The sequence below is a fragment of the Myotis daubentonii genome, chromosome 13, assembly GCF_963259705.1.
Source record: "Myotis daubentonii chromosome 13, mMyoDau2.1, whole genome shotgun sequence".
NCBI lineage: Eukaryota > Metazoa > Chordata > Mammalia > Chiroptera > Vespertilionidae > Myotis > Myotis daubentonii.
The window spans coordinates 46,523,077-46,533,759 of NC_081852.1; the positions used below are offsets into that span (position 1 = coordinate 46,523,077).

The 10,683-nt window shown below is 46.2% G+C and overlaps 1 protein-coding gene across 11 annotated transcripts in view; it reads right to left on the minus strand.

Annotated features, from left to right (window-relative positions):
- The window catches only part of FBXW4 (F-box and WD repeat domain containing 4), an 80,259-nt gene extending 70,589 nt beyond the window's left edge, over positions 1 to 9,670 (minus strand). For 3 of the 11 annotated variants that reach the window (XR_009448244.1, XR_009448245.1, XR_009448246.1), the window contains exon 1: positions 8,733 to 9,665. Coding sequence is in view for 7 of the 11 variants with exons in the window: in XM_059661161.1 (XP_059517144.1) it covers positions 8,733 to 9,643 (911 nt within the window). In the remaining 4 variants the exon portion in view is untranslated. Of the gene's footprint in view, positions 1 to 8,732 lie in introns of all 11 variants that reach the window. The other 8 variants (XR_009448243.1, XM_059661161.1, XM_059661160.1 and 5 more) reach the window with 8 other exon arrangements.
- Positions 9,671 to 10,683: the final 1,013 nt, after the last annotated feature.

A 10,683-nucleotide genomic window follows, 5' to 3' on the forward strand; every position in this document is an offset into this window, starting at 1 on the left:
GAATCAGTTTTCAAGAATTCCACAATCCAAGGCTAATCTAGCACTTTCTGAGAATAAACAACAGCAAGAAAGATGCTACTATTTCTTTATAGTAGCCGTGGTTGGCAAACTGCGGCTCTTGAGCCACATGCGGCTCTTTGGCCCCTTGAGTGTGGCTCTTCCTAAGCCTTAGGAGTACCCTAATTAAGTTAATAACAATGTACCTACCTATATTGTTTAAGTTTAAAAAATTTGGCTCTTAAACCGGTTTGGCTCAGTGGATAGAGCGTCGGCCTGTGGACTGAGAGGTCCCAGGTTCGATTCCGGTCAAGGGCATGTACCTGGGTTGCGGGCACATCCCCAGTGGGAGATGTGCAGGAGGCAGCTGATCGATGTTTCTCTCTCATCGATGTTTCTGGCTCTCTGTCTCTCTCCCTTGCTCTCTGTAAAAAATCAATAAAATATATATTAAAAAAAAAAAAAGAAAAAAAAAATTTGGCTCTCAAAAGAAATTTCAATCGTTGCACTGTTGATATTTGGCTCTGTTGACTAATGAGTTTGCCGACCACTGAACTAGACCATCTTCTAAGTGAAACCCGAACTGGGCACTAACAGACTCAAAAGTGGACTTTATTCTCATACCTTCAAAATGACGTTTCCTTGGACTCCCTGAAATGTGAGAGGAATACACTACTCTGCTTATCGGGGTCATCTCACAGTTTTTAACCTTATAACTGTGTTCCATATTAACCACCAAAGCAGATTCTTAGCCCTAGTGGCCAAGTTTCAAAATCCCTGGTGCCTTCCAGCCTGGGATGAAGGGATGGAGAGAACATGAACTAGATACCACCCAGAAAGTTTTTATATCTCCAGTTCCTAGGCCATTATGATAAAGTCAAACTACAGCCAAGATAAGTGATAAATGAGCAGTTCTCCTTTAGGAACTCCTAGAGGAAGGCCTCTCTTAAGCACACACACCACCCGTATCGGCATCTTGACCCACCTATTCCATATGGACTTTCTAACGAAAATTCAAAGAAGCATGGGGGCTACAGGGAAGACAGAGAAGTACTGGCAGAGACCATTACAGAGCTGGTCAGCAGGGGAAATACCATTCCTTCCAGAGAAACAGCTTTCCAGGAACAGTATCTCAACATATTTATTATAAAACAATTTCATTTCCCTGTCCCATCACCTGCCACCCCATCCCCATCCCCCCAAAAAGCCCACAGATTGTGGATTTCCTCTCATTCTTGGCAGAGTTACCAGAAGAAATATAATACCCTCTTCAGACTGCTCCCAACAGCTGCTAGAACAAGAGGGGGAGCTGGGGTAACCTTCCAAAGCTGCCTCTAAAAATGACCATTCTCCCTGCCAAACCACGCCGCCAGTAAACAGAGGACTTCTTTCTCTGCTACTTAAAACAAGGGGAGACCCACCGACAGCAACAGTGTCCCCTAGTCCAAAATACTTCCCTCCAGCCCATCGGTTCTTCTCAACTTGACTCTAAGCTAAAACCTCTTGAACAGTAAGCCACCAACCACTTTCTTCCCTAACATGTATTTCTTGAAACAAACTTCTACTACTTCACAGGACTAGTTGTTGTTGTTTTTTATTTTGTTTGTTTAACCCGCCCATTTGCAAGGTAGAATTCTTATCAAACTCCTATTCAGTGTTATTTCCTTATCTCTGTCCACCTCCCCAATACCTAGCGCGCGCGCGCACACACACACACACACACACACACCCCTCTTTTCAGGTCAAGGGCCCTGAAAAACAAGAGTCTAGGAACCAATTCAGCAGTGGCTACGCTGAACCCTGGCCCTTTCCCCTTCCCCAACATCATCACACACTGTATGCACTTTCCTGTCTAGAAAAGCCCGCCCCCAGGCAGCAGAGACTGCCGTGGGCCTTCAGCCTCTCAGCTGAGACCACCAACAAAGAAGTTCACGAATGTCAACTGGGGGCAGAAGCAATCTCTCTCTTTGCTGCGGGGAAACTGGACAGAGCCTCCAGCATCATTCCCCAAAGGTGACGGCCGGGGTTGAGTGAAGACCGTGAAAACTGTACAAGAGCTGGAGGAGAAATATAATGTATGGAATGATTTGGAATCAGGGGCAGGAGAAGGCGGAGGGATGAACTGGCTGACCCCAAATGTCTTTTCCATCTCTAACTCCTATGATTCTTTGACCTCCAATTTTGTGCTGTGGACAAGGAATGGAAAGTCAACAGACGTGGTGATGTTTTGAAAGAGCCTGGCAGTCTGCTCTTGTCATTTAGTGGCCTTTGCATGTATTTTTTAAGGTGTCTCCAAGCCCTGTCTTCATTTCACAGTTGTCACCTTTCTCAGCAATTTGAACTCATGTCAAATACCAAAACGAAGGAGAAGAAGAAAGAATGTACTGGCAATTAATTGTGGGCTAGAGAGGGGCAGGCACGGGGGCCCATTGGGTGGCCCAGACTTCCAAGGAGGGCAATGTGGACAGTCTGAATATAATGAAGAACTGATTCAAAGTTGAGACAGGTGCCAAACCACTAACAAGAAATAAATTCGTTCTCCAGATAGTCTCATACTCAGTTTTAGATACAGTTCAAGCATTTACATGATTCAGGATTCAAAAGATTCTTAATTAGCCCAGCCATCTTGCTTCTACAAATTACAACTGCAGTTCCAGCTGAATCCTGGTCAAACCTGAGCAAGACTGCTGAATAGAAAGAATAAGCCAGATCTTGGGATTCTCAGCCTCACCTGATGGTTGACACACCTGACATAAATTCTGGAGCTTAACAAAAATCTGTTTCTAAGAATCAAAGGCGGAGGTATGCCAATTTTTACTGAAAATTCAACTCAACTTTCTCATTTTTCAAACAGCTTATTTCATCTTAAATTTTCAAAATTTACTGGAGCCTGGCCTCCAGAAGACTCTACCTGAACTCCTCCCTGTTCCATGGTTATGAGTTGGGACCAGAAATGTATCCAATGCCAGAGTCAACCCAGAGTTAAGGTTAAGTTGTCACACAAAGGTAATTCTTTTCCATGTCAAATTAACTCTGTATGTTGCCTCAGTAACCTCACTGTCAGTTTGACTTCAGCAGCTCAAGCACAACTTTTTACCTCAGGTGAAGGTGTTAGACACAGAAAATTCAAAGCATGGAGTACTGCAATAGCTTCAAATATCACTCCAATAGGAATTGCTCATCCTGCAGATTGGGCGGACTCTGGGTTTCTCCATGTTTCTGCCCTCAAAGCTAGCAAATTCACCCCCTCCTCTTCCAGTTTTACAAGACTGGAAAGGATATCAGCAGCTTCTATATTCTCACGGTCTGGGGGGAAAAGGCCCCTTCCATTCTTCCAGTCTGCATTTGGAGGTACTGACTGCACTAGACTATTTCCTGCTTCCACAGGTGTATTGTTTTATTTATTTTATAAGCATGTAAACTGAACTCAATTTTTATTAGCTCACAGAACCACTAAAAATAAGGCTTCCCCCAAACGACTGAAGATTAATAACATCCATACAGGGGTGGGCAAAAGTAGGTTTACAGTTAATAAAACACCTAATAATAATTAATAAATAAATAATACAAGGATATACAGTGTTTCAGCATACTCACAACTGTAGACCTACTTTTGCCAAGCCTGTATACAAAACCTTGCAATGAACTGGAGAACAAGTAAGTGACTCTCCTCCCTAGGTAAGGCAGAAAGGTGAAGGAGAAAGCAAAGTTACTTTAAGTTGATATTTGTTTTAGGCATTAAATGTAACCAGTCCGCAATACCTTCTCTGTTCAGAGTTAGGAAAGGAAACTTTATGCTTTCTGGGCCCCCCCCCCAAAAAAAATGCTCTTAGGCACAATCATTTTAAAACAAACAAACACACTCTGCTTATCTGTGTCCATCTCACCACTCTGGACGTTAATCATCACTGAAATAGATACCCCAGGTCCCCAGCCTCAAAGTGCTCCCAGCCTACCAGACCCCGTCTGAGGAATGAATGTACATGCCAGGGCAAACACCTCAGAGCCTGACTCCCTAAACACCTATTGTTAGTTCCAGGCAAATCTATCACAGGTAAATGCAAGCGCACCCAGGTATTGCTCAAAGGATATTTAAAATAAAATTCAAGTTTGAGAACATATAGGACTTAATTTGGGAGGAGGATTAAGTAGGCTTTCTTTAACATAAGACTGGCAGAAGTATTTTTTAAAAATAGGTTTACTAGTACATACACAGATGTACTTCTTTCTTTCCTTTCTTTGCGCTTGTTAATTTTCAGTATCAGAATATCTGTAGATAGCATCTTTGTTCTTCCACCTGCCACACTAACTACCTTCATTTAGCCAATGTTATAAACTGACAGAGTTCAATTTCACTATTTTGTTTTTGAAGACTGAACTAGTTAGTTTGCCCCCTGCTCTAGGGAAAACTTAAAAGATTGCTATATGAAACATTTCCTTGATTTTTATATTAAAGATATTTCTATTTCCCCAGGCTTAATAAAGCCTTCAAACAAAACTGATTTTAAGCCAGATGACTGACTCAGGCTGTTTCTGTGTCTGCTTGGAGGAAAAAAAAAAAAAAAAAAAAAACAAGAAAAAATGAAAACCCTCAGGATACCTACCAGTGTTCACTGTTTGGGCAAGAGGCCTAAAGGAAAGCAAATCATTTGTTTGTGGTTTAAAAGTGGCCAAAATGCCTTCAAGCACAAGTATAAGACCATTAACAAATCACAAGGAACCAAAGCAGTTCATCTTACTCACATCAACAAAGCTATGATCAGTTAGGAACAGCCAAACTGAATGGGACTTGCCCTGGGCCGGAAGGTCAGTAAACCTTAGCAGTTTTGTGTTTCAGAGAATCAAGAGGCTCTCCGGCAGGGAGTGCAGACCCGGGCCTAAGCCCACAGGTTCTGCTGTCACGATTCCAAAAACATCCAGGGCAGGTGAGAGAAATTAGGCAGCGTGTTTTCCCTCTTGCCCTTAGGCCGCATCTCCACTTCTGCCATATACAGATTGACTCGCGGAGAAGCCAAGCAATTAAGAAGTTCTACTTTACAACAATTTATTGAGTGCCTACTATGTGCTGAACGCTGTAGCACTCACACATTTAAGCCTCATTTTTCTAGGTATGGTATTCCCATTCTTGATAGATGCTAAAAACTCTGATGCTGTGAGGTTAAGGTGAAGCTTCTGATAAAATGAAGTTTTGTGTCACTGACAAAAACTTATCCCACTGTCCAGTTGGCAATTAATCAGCCCAAAGCATGAACTACAGCCCTACCACCATCCAAGCAGCCATACTCTCACTGAACTTTGGCCCTAGCGCCCTGATGCCCTAAGAGGAATGGGTGCATGCCATCTCCCTCCAGGGATGACAAGTACCTCTCTTGGTAGCTTATCACGTCTCTGCAGCTGTCCAGAAACAGACCACACTGGTCAACACGGGTTCCACCTGCTCTAATACAAACTTTTCCTCTCAGCTCAGAAAACAATGACCTTGCTCTTTATCAAGTGCTGTGGTAAAGCAGCTTCCCTAGAAGTTTGGAGATACCTCATCCCAGGGCACAGTCAAGAACTCAAAATACACAGGCCGAACAAATAATAAAGCTCTATCACTTTGTAGTCTCAAAGCACCAGACATTTATACTGTAAACTCACTTTTTTTTATTGTTATTGCTTATAGAATGCACACTCATTCCCATTGTCTCTCTTTTAAAACACCTGAAAAAAAATTCTTTCATTCGTTCACTTAATCTCTAGAACAGTGACGGCAAACCTATGACACGCGTGTCAGAGGTGACATGCGAACTCACTTTTTTGGTTGATTTTTCTTTGTTAAATGGCATTTAAATATATAAAATAAATATCAAAAATATAAGTCTTTGTTTTACTATGGTTGCAAATATCCAAAAATTTCTATATGTGACACGGCACCAGAGTTAAGTTAGGGTTTTTCAAAATGCTGACACGCGCGAGCTCAAAAGGTTTGCCATCACTGCTCTAGGAGAGAGAGAAAGCAAAACTTTGCCTTGGCTGTCTTGAGTTCAGTCATTTTAGCCAACTTCTTTTATAGGTCAACTGATACATTCTCTGAAAGTTTTTCTTATCAGGAATAAAGGTAACAAGACTACAACCCTCAAAACCCCAGATAATCATTATCATCAACAATAAAATTGTACTAGAACAAAATGACCAAAATTTATAAAAGATTAATCTTGTACATGATTAAAATACCCAACTAGAAAACATACTGAAAACATAATAAAAACAAAATGCATAGAATATTTAGGAATACTTAGGAATAAATATAATAAAAGGTGTGCGGGAACTTCATAGCGAAAACCACAAAAACTTTTGAAAAGGCAAAGAATTTATTTTTGCTTGGGTGGGTGAGTGGAAGTAGAGATGTCACACACACCAAAAAAAAAAAAAAAAAAATCCAACAAGGATAATCTAATCCTAACAGATATTAGACCCTATCAAAAAAATATTTAAAATAGTGTGGAAATGGAAAAATATATCAGTAGAACAAAATGAAGAGTTCAGATATAGATCATATATATAGATATGTACACATATACATATATGTACACATATATATGTATGTATATGTACATTAATATTTGACAAAATAAGCTTTCTAGAACAAAGGGAAAGAACAAAATGTATAGTGATAACTAAGTAGCCATTTAGAAAATAAGAGTTGAAGTCTCATCCCTTGCACACAAAGTGGTATTGATGAAAGTTTTAACTATTTTTTAAAATCAAATTATAACAGCCCTAGCTGGTGTGGCTCAGTTGGTTGGAGTATCATCCTGTGCACTGAAAGGTTGCCAATTCCATTCCCAGTCAAGGCACATGCCCAGGTTATGGGTTCAATTCCTGGTGGAGGTGCATGTGGGAGGCAACCAATTGATATTCCACTCTCACATCGATGTTTCTCACATTGATGTTTCTCTCTTTCTTCCTCCCTCTCTCTAAAATCAATTTAAAAACATTTTAAAAATCAAATGATAAGGAAACAAGTAGCTATTCAAAGAGAAGATTTATCAGGTCTGTAGAGGAGTTATAAATTTCTCAGATTTGGGGGAAATAGAAAATAAACCACAAAAGACTGACAGATTCTGATATACAGAAGTAAACAAAAGTAGGTTTACAGTTGTGAGTACACAAAACAGTTTATTCTTGTATTGCTATTTATTAATTACTGTATTATTTTCCATTCAGTAACTGTAACCCTATTTTAAGTGTAAACCTTCTATAGGCTAAAAATATTAAAGTATAAAGAATTGGGGAAAAATACTTGAAAACAAACTAAAGCCTAATAGCTACAATCCACAGGATTCCAAATTTATAAGAAAAACATCAAGATTGCAATAGTAAATGGGCAAAGACTTGGAACAATCTCACAGGTGAAACAAACACATGGGTAAATATTTATCCTGGTCAGTGGTAAAAGAAATGCATAAATAACAAAACTTTGAAGTACCATTATGTGTCACAAAATAGCGAAGATTTTTTAAATTCTCACATGAAATTGGTTTCATCATTCATTGCTGGTGCCACTGTGCCTTGATATATCTTTACAAACCAACCTTTGATTCCATAATGCCAATCTTGAGAATTTATCCTAAGTAACCAATTCAAAGAGAGATATACTATATTGGATGGAATGTGACTTATACTTCAATAAAGCTGTTACCAAACATACATTATTCATTTCATTGTTATCTATAATAGCGAAAAGTTGGGCATAACATAAACATTCAATATTAGAGGAATGTTTTTAATCTCATTATGGTACAGCTTACAAACTTTTATTATGTACCTATTGTTAGAATCAGTGAGAGGGAGGAAGAAGTGTGCAACCGAAAAGTTTTAAAAAATGAATAGTTGTCTAGAGGTGGTGGCATTATAGCTTTGTATGTTTTAAAACAACTTTCTTTGGTGTTAATACTGTATTAGAACTACTTTTTTTTTTTTAACCCAAACTGGATGGAGTTGGGTGCAATCTGAAAACTTTTCTCCCCGCCCCCCCCCCCCCCCCCGCGCCGACCCCCTATGTCCATACATGGTTTCCTTTCTATTTAATAGCTTAGGGGTCAGGAAAGTGGTTCATTCGAGGTCTCAGATCCCGCCAAGAACAAGCCGAACGGCAGTGCCATGCCCTTCCATTGAGCCCACACGGAACCCAGCCTCCGGCCGTGCGCGGGCACCTGCCATGCGCGGGCACCCTTCTGGGCGCCGTTCTGCCCGTATCCAGTCCTAAAGCACAGCTGACCCTGGCCCCGCGCCTTCTTCTCGGGTGTGAGCCCTTTTCTCCATATTCGGTTCTATCTGCGCCCTGGAGCCCCACAACGTTTAGAAGAGGGTGCGGGGATGCAATTCCACAAAACGTCCTGGTGGACCCCACAGTGGCCAAGAGCGCTAGACCGGGGCCAGAGGGGGCCTCCAGGGCCCCAGACCAGCGGGCGCTCGGGCCGGGGAACGCGGGGAGTCGGCGTCGTGGAAAGAGCACCAAACGCTGCAGGGAGAGCTGAGGGTGGCTACGGTGGGGGCCGCCCTCGGGGCGGAGGGATGCTCTCGGGAGGCTCTTCGGATGGGAGCCCCCCGAGAAGACAAGGGTGCTCGGGTTCGGGGTTCGGGTATCGGGAGGGGGGGGGGGGGCGACACGGCCCCGGGCCGGCCAGGCCGCGGCGCCCCGCCCTTTCCCCCGAACGCGGGCCGGCCCGGGGCGGGGAGCGGGCGCTTACAGGTCGGTGCCGAGCCGCGTGAAGCCGGAGTTGAGCGAGGCCCGCGCTATCCGGCGCCAGAGCAGGTCGCAGCCGGTGAAGCGGCGCAGCCAGCGGCACACCTGCGCCAGGCGGCCGAGCGCGCGCGCGTCCAGGTAGGAGCAGATGAGCAGCAGCAGCTCCTCGGGCAGGCGCCAGAGCGCGGGCCCCGCGGCGGGGCGGCCGGCGGGCTCCGGGGCCGCCTCCTCCTCGGCCTCCGCCCCGGCCCCCGCGAGGCGGCCCCCGGCCTCTCCCCCAGGTCCCTGCGCGCCCCCCGGCCCGGCGTCCTCGCGCTGCCCCGCCCGGACCCTCCACTCCTCCTGCCCATCGTCCCTTCCCTCGGCCTCCTCCCCCGGCCCTGCGCTCCTCTCCGCTCCCCTCGCGGCCCTGCCCGCTCCTTCCTCCTCGCGTCCGCCGCCCCCCGCTCCCGCCCCCGGGCCTGCGCTCGCTCCCGCCGCGGACCCCGGCCCCGCCGCCTCCTGCGCGTCCCGCGGCCCCGGCTTCCCCTCCGCCCCGCTTCCTCTTCCGCCCGGCCCGGCGCCCGCTCTCCCCTTCCCCTTCCTCCGCTTCTCCCGCGCGGCCTTCCCTTCCTGCGGCTTCCTCGCCTCCCCGCTCTCGCCCTCGCCCGGCCCGCCGTTCCCGGGGGACCCCAAGCGGCCCTGGCTGCCCATGAGCGGCCGCAGGGCCGGCCCGACGCGGAGCCGAGCCCGAGCCGCCGCCGCCGCGGGAGGAGGCGATACCGTGTCGGACCGGGTCACATGGGGCGGCGCGGGCCGGGACCTGGGCCCGCCCCTCGCAGCCGCGGAGCCGCCGCAGGGTTCGGGCCGGGAAGCCGACCTCCCTCCCCCAGGCCGGGGCCGCGGGGAGCGCTCGGCGCCAGCACGTGCGTTCATTCCAGCGAGAGGCCTGGGCCCGGCCGAGGCCGCCGCCGAGCTTCCCCCGCAGGAGCGGCTGGTGCGAGCTCCTGCCCGCAAGCAGCGCCCACTGGGACGGCTGAGACCTCGCCTCCGCCTCGGGAGATGCCCCCTTTCCACCAGCCACCGCCCGGGCCCACCGCCTGCAGCCCCTAGAAGTTGGCCCGGGTCCTCGCACCGGGTGGGACCCGTGGGCCTGGCAGTGAGCTGGTATTTTAGACATTTGGGGAGGTTTGCCGTTTGCTAGATCCTGAGTCCCGAACTCCCCAGTCTTGGAGCAGTAAATGGCTTCTTATTAGTCACCACCCGAACGCAAGTGGGTTCTTCAGAGTCACCCAGGAGCCCTTCCCCACGCCACCCATTCCATTCACAAGGGCACCAATCGGAAGGGAGAGCCAAGCAAAACCCACTGAAGTCTAGACCTGCTGGCACGCCCCCGCCCCCCAGCCACGCGTAGCTTTCAGGCATTTGAAATGTGGTTAATCCAAATCCAGGTGGGCCATAGTGTGAAATACACACCAGGTTTTGAAGACTTAATACTAGAAAAAGAATGTAAACTGTCTCCATACTGTTATATGAATTACACGTTGAAGTGATAGGATTTTTGATGCATTGGCCTAAATAACATATTTTAGTGTAACTACAAGAAAATTTAAAAGTATACATCTGACTTACACATTTGTGGCCCGCATTATTTTTCCATTGGACAGCACGATTTGGAGGGGAGGGAGGAAAATGCTTATTCCTGTCGGTGTATTCTGTACCCCCAAATTGTGGTAGGAAGGATTTGAGAGTTTCATTTTGTATTAACATCTTAAGACCCATTTTTAGGTAGAAAGAATGAATGAGAAATCAACTCTGGAAATTATTCAACACCTTAGCCCGGTGTAGAAGAGGTGTAGGGAAGCAACTACATTGCACTATGGCGTCGCAGAAGCATCATGTAACAAGGTCAGACCCGAGTCTGGCTTTGCCCTAGAATTACTTTTTGATCTTAGCAAAACAACAACAGAAAACCC